At 37.3% G+C, this 19,103-nt stretch overlaps 1 protein-coding gene across 1 annotated transcript in view; it reads left to right on the forward strand.

Moving 5' to 3' along the window:
- Window positions 1–14,538, forward strand: part of LOC109098073 (proline-rich coiled-coil 1) — a 51,567-nt gene extending 37,029 nt beyond the window's left edge. The window contains exons 6-8 of the mRNA XM_042746806.1: window positions 2,068–2,241; window positions 13,376–13,422; window positions 13,503–14,538. Coding sequence (XP_042602740.1) covers window positions 2,068–2,241; window positions 13,376–13,422; window positions 13,503–14,050 — 769 coding nt within the window. The 3' untranslated portion in view covers window positions 14,051–14,538. The remainder of the gene's footprint in view (window positions 1–2,067; window positions 2,242–13,375; window positions 13,423–13,502) is intronic.
- Window positions 14,539–19,103: the final 4,565 nt, after the last annotated feature.

The following is a 19,103-nucleotide window of genomic DNA, read 5'->3' on the forward strand; positions in this document are numbered from 1 at the left end:
TTACTTAAAAAAATCACAAATCCCTTTACTGTACTCTTACTCTAATATGTGTATCATGATACACTAATTATTCATTATTACGTAATACAAAATTATATTTAATAATACAAAACAATAACTCCACATAATGTTTCTCTCTCTGTGCCATTTAGTGCTTTCAGACAATGATGTGTGTCTTTAATCATTTCTGTGCATGGCTGCATAATGTAATGCCGAAATACACAATAATATATTTTCAATTTTAAAAAGTAAATTAAAATAAATCATGATCGTTTTCTAAAGTATGTTTTCATGGCTGTTAATCGCCTCATTTTTGTTGGAAGAAAAAACAACTATCACACTGTGATAAGGGCTGAAGGTGAACACAGCGAAGACGTATTGGTATTGGATGAGAAACCGAACCATGTATTGGTCCAGTAACATTATGTAAACTGCAATTACAAGAACTGCACCGATGCAGATGTCATATCATAGCAATCTATCAATAAATGCACACACACACACACCTTGTACTCTCTGATGTTCACTCTGCTCGGCGCCCTGCGGATTGAAAAACGCGCTGAATCCATGCTGACTCAGATGAGGGGAGGAGCCGAAACTTGACGCAGCTTGCCGCCGTTTCAAATGAATCTTTAAAGGGGACTGAAGTGATCACAAATTAATTAATCAAATATTTTTTTAGGGGGGCTGGGCAGAAGTTTAGGGGTTGGGCTGAAGCCCCCCTAAAAAGGGCCTAGTGACGCCCCTGCATCCAACGAGTCAAAGCAAACAAAATCGTCAATTCCTGATAAACTGGCACTATAAATCACTAAGAAAAGTAGAAGAAGCTACTGAATATAATTATTTTCATATATAATAATTTACTTGCACCTCAGAACAAGCAGACGAAACAATGAATTCGGTTATTGCTTTCGGAGGTGGAGGCTGCTGTTTGGGATCGCAGCTTCAGTCGTTTAACAGTTCTGAGAGGCAAAAATACAGAAATACTTTGATGACAGACTTTGCTCTGGCATTTCCGAATGAGCATAACAACATTTTAGATGCTGTGAAATGAGATCGGTCTGCTGTTTAGTCAGGATTTACCGTCCCATAGCGCAGTCACATGACTTTTTTGATGCGCTTGGAGGAATTTATTCTCAAAATGCATTTCCATCTCTCATTATTCACATGAACCCTTTTTTGCACAAGTCAAAAACCACCTCAAGCGAGCGTAAAAACTTTTTTGCGAAATAAGGCATTTTTATTCGAAATTCAGCATTTGCATCACTCAATTCTGATGCGATACTTCAAAATGTGCATAAAAACAGGGTGATGAAAACTCAGCTAGGGTCTCTGAGTGGCTTGGTTCACAGTAAAATCTGCTCCACACAAACTCCATTTCATGCAAGAACTACCTACTGTAGCCAAACCACAAGAAACTCATTTAGCCTTTTCCAAGGCCCATATTTACAAAATATAGACCTCTAGGAATCCATACTCAGGTCTCATGAGATCAAGTGATTCATTTCAGATCTATCAGGTGCTGCTAGAGGAGGAGTACAGTGAGAGTGCCTGGTTTCCACAGTGGAGATTGGTGGTAGTTAAGCTCTTATATAGGAATGTATGAGTGCTGAATGTTTTTTTTTTTTTAATCAATGCTATCATGAATTCACACAACTTGAAACAGAACATGCTACCCGCTCCTCATGTGCTTGCATTGGTGGGCATTTTTTTCAACATGACAATGACGATATGTATTCTCCCAAGGTGAAAGGACAGTAGAAAGTGATGTCAAATAGATATAAATAGAAAGTGATCTCAAAAGTCTAGATTTTTTTTTAACAAGTGTTGTTTGTTCAACTGTAACAACAGTGACACAACTCCACTGGACAGCCGTTTCCATCATTTTATTTATAATGTTTACATGGCGTTTTAGCTTTTTTGCTTTTTTTTGTGTTTATATCATTGACATCATATACTGATAGTGACATTACTGCATTTCTAATGAGGGATGTTTATTTTTAATAAAGTAAACATTAACATATGACCACATAAGAGATGTCACATGGATCATTGCTGTATTTGTAGATTGTCTGGCTGTATGGTGACAGAGAAAGGCTGTCATGATGTGTCTTCAGCTCTGAGTTCAAACCCATCACACCTGAGAGAACTGGATCTGAGCTACAATCACCCCGGAGATTCAGGAGTCAAGCTGCTTTCTGAAAAACTGGAGGACTCAAATTGCTCATTGGACAAACTGAAGTATGTCAAGTATGACGTTTTATTATTTAAATTCCTCAGTGTGTGTGTGTGTATAGGCAGAGGTGTCCTTTTTTTAAAGAGAACCAGAGTCAATGTGTGTGTGTGTATATATATATATATATATATATATATATATATATATATATATAGTGTGTGTGTGTGTGTTATATATTAATTAGAAGAGTCTGGTTCCAAAACACGATAAACGCCATTTTTTTTAAAAATTGAGTTCCTGCCAAAATCAGTATTGTACCTGGTCGGTATTGAAAAGTCCATTTGTAATTTTATGCTAAATGCAATATCCAACGTGCTATTCTGTCATGTTTCCTCCCTGTCTTCCCAAACCGCGACAAACACCAGTCTCCCGTCTCTGCAGAATGCGATACATCTGCTCAACCAGCACATCATTCCATGCATTGTAAACAGTAACTGACAAGCTACGCAATATCGCGTTCATATTAATCGCAGATGAATCACCTTCGATTATAAACTCGATATTGTGTAGCTTGTCAGTGATCTACAGCTTTGTGTAAATGCAGCTCCATCTGAAAGCATGTGATGGAGATTTATTACTAGTCACAGAACCAGCTTTACTGACGAGATGCACATATTAATCGCATGAGACTTATCATGCAGCCCTAAAAAAAAGGAATAAGTTTGACGGCATTGATGAACCTGTGGTGGTTTCTGCAGTGGGGAAGAAACGTAAGCTATTAAGATTAGTATTGACCAAGTTCAGAGGCTGTCATATGTGGATCCACTTACTTTGTTGTTTATTTTCTTTGTTGTTACAGTTTCAATATGAAAAATTATCTTTATATTGATTCAATGGATTTTTTGCATTTTGGGAAAAAATAAAGTTTTTATAATACATTTTTGAAAATCAAAATCTGGATTTGAATTTTTAATGTTATTATAACCTAAAAATAATATGTGAAAGTTTGAAACAGAAAATAGTGTTTTTTTCCTTGCCACTTTCTTGGTAAAGAAAACATATTTTTACTCCAATTAATCAAAATGGATTTATAGCTGGTTTTGGAACCAAACTCTTCGTATATATCTATATATATATATATATATATATATATATTCAGCTTCACTATCAATTTATAAATTAATATATTTATTTCATAGGTAAATGTTAATGAAATATGCAGTTATTACTAAACTAAAGCAAGATTTTCCTCTAATTACAGTAGGAGGCATCTAACATAAAACATTGTATATACACTGTGTCACACCCCTGGACTCATAATGTTATGTTTTCCCTGCATGTGTTCCATTCCCCATGTTCTATGTGACCCAGTTTTTCTGTCCCTCCTTGATTTGATTAGTTCCCAGGTGTGTTGGATTAGTTCCCAGATGTGTCTCCTTAGTCCCTTGTTAGCCTGTCTTTAAATCCCATGTCCTTTCAGACTGTGTTTGTCGGGTCTACAAGTCTGTACATGTGTCTTCCTCCTGTTTTCCATGTTGGATTTACACATGTTGAATTAATAAAGACTCTCTCGATTATTTTCGACTCCACGTTCCTTCCGGCAGCGTAGAGTGACACACTGGATGTGACAAAGCAAACATTCCAAACCATTTCTTTTTAATGTCAGAAGCAGCGTGAGCATTTGGAGTTTGTCAGAAATAGAATGGGACCATCAGGGATTTGTCACTTGCAACGCACTGCATCCAGTATAGACAAATACTATTATAATGGGTTCTATAATGAGCTCTATTGTCTTTAGTCGTGTCACACCTCTCGTGTCTGGTGTAGACACAGAGTAACAGATTTTCTTGTTTCAGAAGCCATTTTAGTTGGATATATTCCACAATAGGGAAGAAAGGCAACTTTTATGCCAGCCTTGAAAAATATGTAAAGAGGAAATGAGAGAACAATGCAGTTATGATTCTCTGTGAAAAATATTCTGATTTCCAGTGCTCATAAAAATCGACAGCCCTCCTCATCTAGTTCTTTTTTTATGTGGCCATGGTGATCTTTAACAACTGCTAATAGTCACTAATTCATAGTTTACTGCTATATTTGGTGTAAAATGTAGTATTATTGGAAAACTGCAAGATTTGTAAATGATGCATGGTGGGTCACATATAAAATATGAAGTGAAGTGACGTGACATACAGCCAAGTATGGTGACCCATACTCAGAATTCGTGCTCTGCATTTAACCCATCCAAAGTGCGCACACACACAGCAGTGCACACACACACACACACACACACACACACACACACTGTGAACACACAGTTGGAGCAGTGGGCAGCCATTTATGCTGCGGCGCCCGGGGAGCAGTTGGGGGTTGGATGCCTTGCTCAAGGGGATCTCGTGGTATTGCTGGCCCGAGACTCAAACCCACAACCTTAGAGTTAGGAGTCAAACTGTCTAACCGTTAGGCCACGACTTCCCAAAATATTTGAATAGTCAACCTTCAGCCTGTTTGAAATTCATAGCTGGGCCATGATTGGCCCCCGGACAGGACTTTTGGACACCCCTGATAAAAGGACTGTGAATAAATCAAAAAAATGTATCACAATTAATCACACTCTTTTTGGAGATTTCAAAAGGACACTTAAATATACTGAAATGTGTCTGTGCATAAATACAATGTGCCAAGAAAGTCAGTGTGTTGAGAGTACACATAAATGGTTTGTTTGTGCATCATTATAACAGACTCAAACGTGCTTACTGTACAACTCCTGAATGTCACTGCAGTCGATATTTCTTTGATTGTGATCCTCATCCATCACAACTGTACTGGTGAGATGCTGGTTTCCTTTATCCAGCCGAGGGGCGGAGTTTGCACTTCTGGCCATGTTTTGATGTTCCATTCTGTCTGTATTTCAGACATAGTGCGATGTCTGAGGAAACAATCACTAAATATGACAGGGCTCATGTTTTAAAGGCAAACACACACTGGACTGAATAATTATAGCTTTCAGCCTGGTTCTCTTCACAGCTTAACACATTTGTGTTGTTGTATTGTGTTAGTTTAACAAAATTATCTGCTGAAGTTTATTGCTGATGTAAATATTCATATATGTGTTTGCAGACACAAGGTCAAAAGTCACAGTCGAGTGTTCACATACTGGCTTTGGCGTTCCAATATGAAGGGCAGCTTACATGTATTGGCCCATAGAAACAGACACTAACTGCCTCTGTGACATAAATTATGTAACTCTTTCATGTGCTTCAGTTATATATATATATATAAGTTATTTTTTGTTTTAATTTGAATATTTTATCAATACTTGGATGTAGCAAATTAGCTCAAAAGGGAAATGTATATAAATAATTACAATTAATTAAAATCAATTATAATTGTTTATATCAGCTGCCAGTAGTAACTGTAGCAGAATTACTATTATCATAATTTAATCTGCTCAATTTTCACAAAGATGTGTTCTGTGTTCTCACGTCCTCTCGAATTCATTCTTTCAAGGTAGCCTGTGTGGAATAACAAATTTATAAAATGTTAAATCTAGGTTCCAATGTAAAAGGGAACAATTTACATTTAGCAGATGCTTTTATCCAAAGCGACTTTCAGTGCATTCAGGCTAACATTTTTTACCTAACATGTGTTCCCTGAGAATTGAACCCACAACATTTGCGCTGCTAACGCAATGCTCTACCACTGAGAAATCAGGAAGCCCAGGTGTCTGAGATAATGACCTTTTGTCATTATGCTCTTTCTTGCCATTTGGCTTTTTAAGACTGATTGGATTAGCACCTATGCATTTGAATGACACTTGTTATGCTGATGAGATCAAGGCTGGGAAAATGCCAGTGTCTGGCTGATTCCTGTACTGCATTTGCATGCTTTGTTAAAATTGTCTCCACCTCTATGTATCCCTCCCCCTTGAAATGTATATAAACCACAATGTATCAACGACTAGTTAGGCTTGGATGACTGCAGCGACACACAGCGAGTCCTCAATAAAGAGTAACTTCTGTATGAAAGATATCCCAACATCTCCTGGTCTAGGAAAAAGTTTCCAACACCTGGCAAGACTGGTCTCCACAAGAACAAAAGTCCATTCTTTATGTTCTTGGAATTAAGGTCCCTTTAAGAAAAGTTCACTTGGCAGCTATCTTTGAAATGCTTCTCTGGCATGCAAGTGCAGCTCCTATCTTTTTTCACCAACCTTACAATTTAATTTCATATTTGAATCTGACAACAAATGCCTCATAAATGTTGTTTCTTATGCTCCAATTGCATTACACAAGCTTATTTGTGCATCTTTTCATGCCTTGCTAAATGTTGGGCTCATGATCAATAAGTTGTATTTGCTCAAACTGATTTTATAAAATCTGTGAAGCTGGGTCAGTGAGAGCTCGTGCACGCTGTGAGGCGGAAGCAGCTGACGGAGGATTCCGCTTGGTCTTAAAGCCTTCCTCAAACTCCTACGTTCACAAATAACAATGATTTTGGCAAAAATAATGATTAATTATCAATTGGGAATTTGTTATTATTTTGGTCTAGTGAAAATAATAATATGGGCTGCGGGAAAATAATGAATAAAAAGAGTAAGGCTGCTGTGAGTGCAGGCATGTTTTAACCCAGTAACATGACAACACACCGTTCCTCACAGCCAACAAACAGAGCTGGAGGGGGCTGGGGTAGTTCTGTATAGCTTGTGGGGGTCGAGATAAAGGTGTGAATCTCTTGCTCTTTCATATGGACAGTCTTATGAGGGTTTCAAACTTGCAGAACAGGTTTTTAGGACAACTTTAAAGAAAGGTTTGATCCACTTCAAATGTTGACTACTGTATACTGCTGTTCAGATTAAAACTGGCAGCTCCGCAGTGAGTCAGTGTCATGGACGTAGGACAGACCAAGTGTAAATCAATTTTCTAGTCTATATTTTCATCTCGTTATGGTTTAGATTATGTATTTGTTTTTATTTCTTATATCAATTATTTTTAAATATAGCAGACACTGTCTAACCGTGTCTACACCGGACAGTCTTGTTCATTTCGTAGGGGAAACATCTCTCACAACAATTTCCCTCCGCGCTCCGAGCATTTAATAATCACTTCGCTCCACGCTCACTGATACCAGAAACACCGCTCCGTCTTCACTCCATGGATAAAGTTGAAATGTTATGTTCATAACGTAGCCTATAAAAATAAATAAATAAATAAATAAAATAACAGGAGAGTTTCAAAGGGGATTAGGCTAATGTGTTCAAACTTTTTTTCCTACCAAACGCCAAACCAATAACATTGTCAGCATTAAAAGGTATAATTACTGCTTTCTGCTGTGCAAATTTTGTTTGTGATGAAAATAACAGTTTACATTTTCGTCAGTTTTTTTTTCTACAGATCAATGCATTTCTTACAGATTTCAAAATCAGTTACAGATGAAGCAGCACTGTAAAATTACATTTGTTTGAATGCATTATTGTGACAGCGATTGGGTGTGAATGTGCTGTACCTGTTTTAAATATGTAGACAAATAAGAATAAATGCTGCGCGAGCACTCGGCATCATGTGCGCCGGGCAAATCTTGCACTAATATTTTAAGGAATATTATACAAACCTGCATTTAAATGCGGCTGCAATTTATTTATTTTTTATTTACTTTACTTAAATTATATGAATGCAAGTAAAGAAGACTCCATTTAAAATCACTGAAGCTGTCAATTAATGAAGCTCTGTTTTACATAGTGTGTATTTTGTTGATTATAATGAGAGAACTTGATTTTATACGTGAAGACGTTTTATTAATCCATCCATTCTTTAGAGTTTCAATGATTTAGTTAAATCGTGCAGGTTTAATTTATTCATTTCTTGTTTTAATTAGGCCTAAATAATGGGAGCGAAATTATACAGTGCCTCACGTTTTACTAAAATAAAGAAAATAATTTATAAAACACACAAGCCTAGCCCACTAAAATAGGATACCACTATTAAAGGGTTAGTTCAGCCAAAAATGAAAATTATGTCATTAATGACTCACCCTCATGTCGTTCCAAACCCGTAAGACCTCCGTTCATCTTCGGAACACAGTTTAAGATATTTTAGATTTAGTCCGAGAGCTTTCTGACCCTCCATTGAAAATGTATGTACGGTATACTGTCCACGTCCAGAAAGGTAATAAAAACATCTTCAAAGTAGTCCATGTGACATCAGAGGGTCAGTTAGAATTTATTGAAGCATCGAAAATACATTTTGCTCCAAAAATAACAAAAATTATGACTTTATTCAGCATTTTCTTCTCTTCCGGGTCTGCTGTGAGCGTGTTCACAACACTGCAGTGATGCCGCTGACGTACGACGCTGCTGACGTGTTATCTTTGTTATTGGGTGCACCAGAAAACCAGTCAGCAGCGTTGTACGTTAGTGGCGTCAATGCAGCATCGTAAACGCACTCACAACAGACCCGGAAAAGAAGAAAATGCTAAATAAAGTCGTAATTTTTGTTATTAATGAGTCATTTGAGTGAACTAACGCTTTAATACTCCAATGCAAAGTAAACCACACTTTCTTTTGAATAATATAACACATAATTCATATTATATAAATAATACTGCACACTATTTAAATGTGTCAAATCTAAAATATGGTATAGAGAAAATATAAGCACAGGCTCATTAAAGCGCAGAACTTGTGATTAAAGCGACACTCAGCGGTCAAAAGCTGCAAATGCACTTTACAGATGTGGCGGCGGCGGTACGTGTGGCAGTAGAACCACTGTTTTGGATGGCCACCTACTGTAAGTAAATAATTGGATGCAAAATATTGATTTGAGTTGAAATATTTGAACGCAAAGCTTCTGTGAAGACAGCTGTTGCGAGCAAGTGGCAAATTCTAAACGGACATTTAAGGGAAACGGTGCAGTCAAACCACGTATTACACAACATTTCACCACAAAATAATTAAGGCAATAAAAGAATTAAGACGAAAATGTTTTAAAACCTTACCAGTTTGTTAGTTCTCTTATAATCCATTACAGCGTACAAAACCATCGTAGCAAAATGGCAGCAGCTGGGTTTGTATGAAATGAGAGCGAGTCCACGATACCAGGATGACATAATTAAATAATTGTACACCATTTTGAATCAAGTTTTAATATTTTATTAGCTAAAAAAACGCAAAGCTTCCACCAAGAAAAATATAGTGCAAGCAAGAGTACAGCGCCGACTGTTGTTACCCGGATGAGCCTGTGTTATTAGCTTTTACAGGTTGTTTTTGAGGGATAAAATACCTTGGAATGTCGCAACTGACCAATCAGAATCAAGTATTCCACAGAGCCGTGTAATAAGCAATTATAACATCCCTTACGAAAAAGAAGATTATTCAAGTGTGCTATTAATATACTTCTTTTAAACTAAAAATAGGAAAGTATGCTTTTAGTTTACTTTTTATGTACTTCTCAGAAATGGGCTTTATGTACTCCTCAGAAATATACTTGATATGATATTTAAGTATACTTGACTTATACTATACAAAAAGTCTAAATATATTTGAGCTATACTTGTGCTCCTAGAATCCATGTTTTCATTATTATATGGTAGAAGGCGCCAGAACATATCTTCTCTGCACAGAATTTCCAAAAAACACAAGTGAAGAAGAAAAAGAAACAACAGATACATGCAACACGATCATCTGACATGAAACAGCATCAAAACTGTAACGTTATGGAATAAAATGTCGACCGATGAAGAGGTAATAATTACAGTCAAGCTTTGGGGTGTTGATCGACTCCATCTACGTTTTGATTATCATTTTGAATCCAATTCATAGTCTTTTTTCAGGTTTTTGTTCAAAATGTTATTTCTTTATTTTTTATGAAACTTACCCACAGTAAAGTGTTTAAAAAATAATACATGAAGCTAGAATAAAATGTTTTTGTTTACAAGCAGACACCCTGTTCTTTCTTTGGATGTTTTGTATGTTCAGATATTCTTATAACAAAATATATACAAATTAAAACCTAAATAGTGACATAGTAGTATCCTTAAAGTATGATGTAAATTTCACTTAAAGAAAACTTATGAGTATACTTGCAGCTATAAAACTACTAAACTAGTGGTTTACTGAGACTATACTTTAAAGTGTACAAAGTATTTAATTAGTAAACTGTCAGTATACCTATAAGTTCACTTTTAGTATAATTACAGTACAAACTACAAACATAGAGGTAAACTAGTTGTGTACTCAAAGTTTGCTACTGTTATACTTAAAGTATACTTTTATATACTAGAAAATGGGCCAATTTAGTCCCAAGGAGTATTGACACAGTACACTTACAAGTATACTACTAGAACGCTGATATTTGTATACTTACTACATAAAGTATACTTAAAAATATACATGAACTTTACTTAAGTATACTTAATAAAATTAACTTGAAGTATACTACTTTTTGGTAAGGAATAGCCTATAGTCTACTTTCCTTACGTTTAAAGGTAGCAGGCTATCACAAACATTTTATTACTACACTTCTGTGTCAATCCATGTTCATTTTTACAGCGAACAATGCACTGTTTAATTCAGCACGTGCAGCACAGCAAAAATAGAAACGATCGCCGCACTGGTGCAGACAGTGCGCTCCTGGAATGCACTGCTGGACACAACGCATTAACATGGGCGTGGAAATAAATACGCTCCGCATACACACTGCAAACAGAGTATGTGTGAACCTGTCCTGGCTTCACTGTGAGGAATAATGCAGTGATACAATCAGTGAAATGGTTCCCGTGGTGATACTGGTGAATATCAAAGAGCTCTCAGCCAATCAGATTCCAGGAGCAGAATGAACTGTGTGGGAAGCAGTGATTTCTTTAACTGGGTATTATATCAAATGTATTAATTTATCAGAGTCGAGATAGAAGAAACACAACAGCAGGTGTCGATGTAAAATTAAGGCTTTATCCAGCTTTTTCCAAACGAGTCTACTGTGTTTAGATTATGAGAAGCTCTTCCACTCAAAAAGACTGAAACATAATTTCAAATCATCAATCACTTTTATTCATCAGTTTGACTGAATGAGTTGTACTTTTTCTTTCATGTTCAGCCGTCAGGAGAATAACGTAATGCTTGATATTTTAATATCACACATTATTACAGGAATATCTAGAGAATGTGAAGCTGACGTCATGCTGCGTTGAGTTCTGGGAAACTGCTTTGTTTATCCGCCATACTGGGAGGATCACGCTGCCTTTACGCTGTTGAGTTTAGATCAGTATTTTGATTTTCTGTCGTGATTGTGAAAAATGTCACTGTTGTATGTCATCGAGAATTGCAATGGTAACTCAGATCATAGTTCTGAGAGAAAACTGGACAATGTAATATGTTTTTTTTCACCTTTTCTACGTGTAAAAACACCAAGGGAAGAAGGTCGTGGAAATGATGAGAAGAAGCCGGATAGTAAATCTATTAATTATGTCACTGATTAAACTGCCTATCACTCAATAAAAAAATCACATTGCTGCATGTTTTGGTTTGGTTTGGTTTAATAATTAACATTAACTTTGTGAATATGACTCTCACTCGGCTTGTGCAGAACTCGAACAAGGACTTTCTAAAACACTGAACATTAATACTTAATGTGGCTTAATGCACCAGGACAGTGATAGAGACCAAACTGTAAAGCATACACTTTACTAATAAAGCATAACATACTATGTACAGGAAAACAGATGAGCCCAGAATATGATATTTAAATATATCTATCTTAATGCATAAGCCACGTTAAGTGTTTTCTTTAAAATGCTTAATGTGTAATTAAAGTTGTTGTGTTAATATTCTGGGCTCATCTGCATGTCTTTTAGCATCACTGGCAGAATTTTAAAATGCCACAAAACTGTTCACAAGCTCCCAGTCTGTCCGCTGAATGTAACCCACAATCTCAGACTCTCCTCTGTGGCCATAGAAAAATTCATATTTACAATGACAACAATTATACTTCATCACTGAAACGTTTCCAAGAAAGAAATGGATGGACTTCTGTCAGCTTGTTGAACACAGACTTTTATTTGGATATTCTGTCATATGACGCTGAAGAAGCAGCGAGCGTCCAGCAGGCGACACAGTTTTCACTGGAATCAAATCAACATTGTAAACAAAATTGTACAAAACTTGAGTGAAAACATTTAATTATCATGAGAAGCGATAAAATAGCTTCTTTTCCCAGCAAACAATTCAATGAAGAATGTGAATATTTAATTTGAAAGCAAAAACAAAACAAAAGATAAGCATGTCTCTGTATTAATATCAGCATTTGTAGCAGAGGACGATCCTCCCTGAATGGTGGCGACTGCAACTCAGCATGATGCAGCTTCACATTCTCCATAGAAGAGCTCTTTTCATTTGTTTCTCCTGATTATTTTCATTTTTCATTTGCATTTTGCTCTTTTTTTATTTTTCATCCCATGAATAATTGACTGAATGCTCTAAGAATCTGTTTTTTCTCCTCAAATCTTCACGTCTTTTTCCAGGTTTGTTTTCATCAGATGCTTTAAAATGTATTTGTCTCTTATTCATTTCTGATTTCTGTTATCAGTGTTTACTGCAATGTTTCTAAAGCAGGAAATACAATATCTGTTATCTGTCAGAATGATGGAAATCATTCAAATGTATTTTTGATTGTACAGTCAAATATTACTGTGTTGATTTGGTGGTCTGGTTTGAGACTCAAACACGCGTCTCACCACTGCGTTTCTTCAAGCTCTTGTGAAGTTCAGGAAGAGATTTTATTGCTGCCGAATCTCTGAGCTTTAAACCAGTTCAGTCTCTGAGAAACACCTGAAAATAAAGGAAAAAATTTAAATAAAAATATTAAAAAAAAATCAAAATGACTTACATTGACGGAATGTTCAGATGAGCCACAACTATTCAAACTCCAGCTGACAAAATTCAAATCTAAACTCCCAGAATCCCTTGAGACTCAATGCTAAATCATTCCAAAACATGCTAGCAATGTGATGATAATACTAGCAACTGCATAGTGAGACCCTAGCAACCACCCTGTATGCCCAAGCAACTGCCTAGCAACCACCCCAAGTACCTTAGCAACTGCATTACATTTTTTAGCGCAGTATTTTTTAAATCTGTCAAAAATTGTTTTAAAATTACTAAATTAAAACTTTTGTTTTCTGACTGAATGTGACTCTGTGTGTGTTTTCTAGTGTGGATCATGGAGGAGAATCCAGGATTACAGCAGGACTCAAGAAATGTACGTCTACACACACACACAAACGCAGCTGTAGTGGTTGTTGTTGTTATTGTTATTAATGTCTCTGTTCTTGTGTTCAGGGGTCTGTTTTCTCACACTGGATCCAAACACAGCACACACTGATCTCAGTCTGTCTGAAGAGAACAGAAAGGTGACACATGTGAGAGAGAGTCAGTGGTATCCTTATCATCCAGACAGATTTTATGAGTATCCTCAGGTGTTGTGTAGAGAGAGTGTGTGTGGACGCTGTTACTGGGAGATTGAGTGCAGAGGTGTGTATATATCAGTGTCATATAAGACCATCAGCAGGAAGAGATGGGGTGAGGAGTGTGTGTTTGGAAATAATGATCAGTCCTGGAGTTTGTTCTGCTCTTCCTCCAGTTACTCATTCATACACAATAACATAGTGACTGATCTCTCTGTGAAGCCCATCAGCAGGAGAACAGGAGTGTCTGATGATGATGTCAGTAGAATAGGAGTGTATGTGGATCACAGTGCAGGAACTCTGTCCTTCTACAGCGTCTCTGACACAATGAGCCTCATCCACACAGTCCAGACCACATTCACTCAGCCGCTCTATCCTGGGTTCTGGGTTTGTTATTATGGATCTTCAGTGAAACTGTGTTGATGAATCAGAAGAGACTGATGACTGATGAAAGATTCTACCCATGATGCTTTGAGCTGCATGATAAATCAGTAACAGTGAGACGTTATAGAGTCTCTTCATGACATTAATACAGCAGCTGAACTTCTGTCATTGAAATAACAGAATAAATGTGTCAGAAATCCTCTTATAGACAGATCAGTGTGTTTTTATTGCAGTGTCACATCAATCATTTGTATTATTTCTATCAAAAATGTTCTTTTAATTGAAAAGTTCGTCATTCATTTTTCTTTATTGTTTTTGAGCATATATAATAAAACATGATGAGAAATGAACTTGAGATCAGATCTGAATTGATGTTTGTATCATGAATATAATCGATTCCTCACAAGACTGATATGAGCTTCAGGAGAGTTTCTGACATTATGAAATAAAACATTAATCATAGCATTTAATAAAATATACTGTAACTACAGAAAAGCTGTATTAAACTATTATGGGATCTCTTTCAAGCGGTGATTTTATTTATTGTGTTTTTATTTACTAAAATATGTAAACGTGATAAAATATGTATAATCTGCTGATTTGATAATAGCAACTACAATATGATTTTTTTAATTATTTGAATTATAACAAATCAAAGAAATATGATTACAATAATACTATTGTACACTTAAATATAGTGTGTATGCATGTACAGGTCCTTCTCAAAAAATTAGCATATTGTGAAAAAGTGCATTATTTTCCATAATGTAATGATAAAATTAAACTTTCATATATTTTAGATTCATTGCACACCAACTGAAATATTTCAGGTCTTTTATTGTTTTAATACTGATGATTTTGGCATACAGCTCATGAAAAACCCAAAATTCCTATCTCAAAAAATTAGCATATTTTCATCCGACCAATAAAAAGAAAAAGTGTTTTTAATACAAAAAAAGTCGCAAACCTTCAAATAATTATGTTCAGTTATGCACTCAATACTTGGTCGGGAATCCTTTTGCAGAAATGACTGCTTCAATGTGGCGTGGCATGGAGGCAATCAGCCTGTGGCACTGCTGAGGTGTTATGGAGGCCCAGGATGCTTCGATAGCGGCCTTAAGCTCATCCAGAGTGTTGGGTCTTGCGTCTCTCAACTTTCTCTTCACAATATCCCACAGATTCTCTATGGGGTTCAGGTCAGGAGAGTTGGCAGGCCAATTGAGCACAGTAATACCATGGTCAGTAAACCATTTACCAGTGGTTTTGGCACTGTGAGCAGGTGCCAGGTCGTGCTGAAAAAACGAAATCTTCATTTCCATAAAGCTTTTCAGCAGATGGAAGCATGAAGTGCTCCAAAATCTCCTGATAGCTAGCTGCATTGACCCTGCCCTTGATAAAACACAGTGGACCAACACCAGCAGCTGACATGGCACCCCAGACCATCACTGACTGTGGGTACTTGACACTGGACTTCAGGCATTTTGGCATTTCCTTCTCCCCAGTCTTCCTCCAGACTCTGGCACCTTGATTTCCGAATGAAATGCAAAATTTGCTTTCATCCGAAAAAAGTACTTTGGACCACTGAGCAACAGTCCAGTGCTGCTTCTCTGTAGCCCAGGTCAGGTGCTTCTGCCGCTGTTTCTGGTTCAAAAGCACACGCCTGTGCACGGTGGCTCTGGATGTTTCTACTCCAGACTCAGTCCACTGCTTCCGCAGGTCCCCCAAGGTCTGGAATCGGTCCTTCTCCACATCTTCCTCAGGGTCCGGTCACCTCTTCTCGTTGTGCAGCTTTTTTTGCCACACTTTTTTCCTTCCCACAGACTTCCCACTGAGATGCCTTGATACAGCACTCTGGGAACAGCCTATTCGTTCAGTAATTTCTTTCTATATTTATTTTTTTTTTTATTAAGTTTTCTGCAGACATATAAGAGGTGTTACAACATATTTAAAATGAAACTGGGTGTCTGAAAGAAAAAGGAAATCAACAGAACAGTTCCACACAACAATATAGACCCCTACCCAACAACCCCCCCACCCCACCCCTGAGGCCACCCGTAACACTCACAAGTAGATTAAATTATAAAAAAAAAAAAATAAATAAATAAATAAATAAAAATAATAATAAATAAATAAATAAATAAAAACAGTAAACAAAAAGAAGAAAAAGAAAAGTCTCCCCCCTCCCCACAGAAGACTAATCAGGAGGTCTTGACATCCCGATAAGGCCTTCAATAGTAGTCAGTACAGGGCTCCAGGTTTTATGAAATAATCTCAGCGAACCTTTAAGAGAATGTCTAATTTTTTCAAGGTGGATGCATTGCAATACCTCTCTTATCCAGTCGTCATGTGATGGAGGAGAAGCATGCTTCCATTTAAGGAGGATGGCACGCCTGTAGCTGGTATACATGAGATTGGGGAAAGGCCGAACAGGACAGTCAAGGAATTAGCGACAATAGTGTAATTGAGGGGCCTGTGAGAGAGTTCTGAAAATGTCAGACCAATAATCTGATAGCACCGGGCATGACCAGAACATGTGAAGATGATCGGCTGGGGACAGTCTGCAACTTTTACAGGCGTCACTTCTGTTAGGAAACAGTTTAGCCAGTCTGGCATTAGTGAAATGAACTCTGTGAAGCACTTTACTTTGTGTTAGGGCATGTCTAGCACAAATAGATGAGGAGTGAACTAAACTGAGAATGTTTTTCCACTGGTCATTGGAAATGTCAATGCCCAGATCATGCTTCCAGGTTATCTTAAGAGACTCAATCGGAGAAGGGGTTAAGGAGATTATTTTACTGTAAATGGTCGAAATCAGTCGTCTTTGACCAGAGTTGAAGGTGAGAATTGAATCAATTTCTGATTCGGGTGGACGATTGGGAAAATGGGGAAATAGCTTTTGAATAAAGTGCCTCACTTGAAAAAAACGAAAAAGATGACTATTAGGAAGGTTAAATTTAGCTGATAAGGAAGAGAAAGAGGAGAAGACTTCGTTTTCATACAGGTCGTTTAGAGTAGAGAGACCCTTAGCTGCCCAAATATGAAAGAATTTATCTGAAAGAGATGGGGAAAATAAGTGATTATTTGAAATTGGCATATGAATCGATGCTCTATGTAGACCAAATTGTTTTCTGAATTGATGCCAAATCTTAATGGTATTTAATAACTATTGGATTGCTCGAGATTTTATGTACCCCAGGGGAAAGCTGGAGCAGATATTAGAAAGTAAATAACGAGAAGAAGATATCTCTACATGCACCCAGGGCGGATTAGAGGCAGAACTTTTAAGGCCAACCCAAATATAGTAATTTATGGATGTTACATGCCCAATAGTAGTATCGAAAAATTTGGCAGTGCTAAGCCCCCCCTTCAGATTTGGGAAGCTGAAGAACTGACTTCCTGATGCGAGCTGGTTTGTTATTCCAAAGGAATCCATTCAATTGCTGATCTAAATTAGAGAAAAAAGGATTTATTAATGTAGACTGGAAGATGCTGGAAAAAGATACAAAAACTTTGTAGAAATAACCATTTTAATAAGGTTTGCACGACCTATTTCAGAAAGGGAAAAGGGAACTCCACCTAGCAATATCTGACTTGCATTTTTCCAAAAGTTGGTGTGAAGTTCTTAAAAAACAAGTCTTTAAATGAACCGGTGATAAATATCCCCAGATATTTAAAACCATCCAAGGCTAATTTAAAGGGGAAAAAGACGCAATGAGGAAGAGATTTAGCCAATTGGTTAACAAAAAATAAACTCGCTTTTTTTTTAAGTTTAACTTGTACCCTGATAGGCGGCCAAACTGTTCTAGAACAGATAGTATAATGGGGAGAGAAGCTATAGGGTCGGAGACGTACAATAACAAATCGTCTGCATAAAGGGAAAGTTTATGGACCAATCCATGACGTGTGATGCCTTGAAATGCATCGTGACTTCGAAGCCAGATGGCCAGGGGCTCAATAAAAAAGTGTGGACCAATCCATGACGTGTGATGCCTTGAAATGCATCGTGACTTCGAAGCCAGATGGCCAGGGGCTCCGGGCAGAACACACACACACACTGTGAACACACACTTGAGCAGTGGGCGCCATTTATGCTGCGGCGCCCCAGTGGGGGTTCGAGCCTCTGACCTAACGTAAAAAAGGGTGGCGAATCGAACAAACCCTTCGATGGGAGTCCGTTGGTCCCCGACAATGAAGCTATATAAATAGGCGGAAACGCGATGCAGACCGGGAAAGAAACACCGTTGGTATATACAAAAGCGTACCAAAGCGTATCCAAGAAATGAGTTTGGGGTCAAACCAAAATTTTTCCTAACACAAAAAAAAGGTATTCCCATTCGACCCTATCGAAAGCTTTTCATAGCGTCCAAATGGAAACTATGACTTCAGGGGGTATTAGATGAGGGAGACGAAGGAAAAATAAGTCAAGTAATCTCTCGAGTATTGAAAAAAAGACTGTTATCCAATGTAAAGCCTGTTTGATCTAATGAAACGTATGGATGGCATTACATTTTGGAGGCGGGAAGAGAAAGAATTTTGGCTAGTAATCTTGTAGTCTACATTTAATAGAGAAAGAAATTGGTCTGTAGTTACCGCAGGAAAGTGGGAAACCTTGTCTTTCTTTAAAAGAACAGGATATAGAAGCCATATACAGCGTCGGTGGAGTCGGCCTTGTTGAAATGAAGTATTGTACATCCTCACTAAAATTGGAGACTAGTTCAAAGTAGAATCGTGCCTTGTAGTCTTATGTTATGGGGTTGTGGTGTGGTGGGGGTGGGTTATGGTACGAGTTAATTTGATTTCTTCTTTGACTTCTTTGGTGCAATTGTGTTGTGATGGGGGTTGTGAATTTAACCCTTCATCAATTATCTAGGAAATATTAAAGAATTAGTCGATGGGGAACATTATGAAGCTGAAGGACTGACTTAGGGAATAGAGGTTAATGTAAAAGTCTATAAAAAACTCTGTTGACTTTGCAGCTGTGGCTGAACAATGAAGATTACCACTAGGGGAAATAACTCTTGGAATTAATTCTAGAGGCACTAGCCGAACGGGCCTGTGGGCTAGACGTCTATGTGAAATATGATTACCCTGT

Source organism: Cyprinus carpio, chromosome A4, assembly GCF_018340385.1.
Source record: "Cyprinus carpio isolate SPL01 chromosome A4, ASM1834038v1, whole genome shotgun sequence".
Classification (NCBI taxonomy): Eukaryota; Metazoa; Chordata; class Actinopteri; order Cypriniformes; family Cyprinidae; genus Cyprinus; species Cyprinus carpio.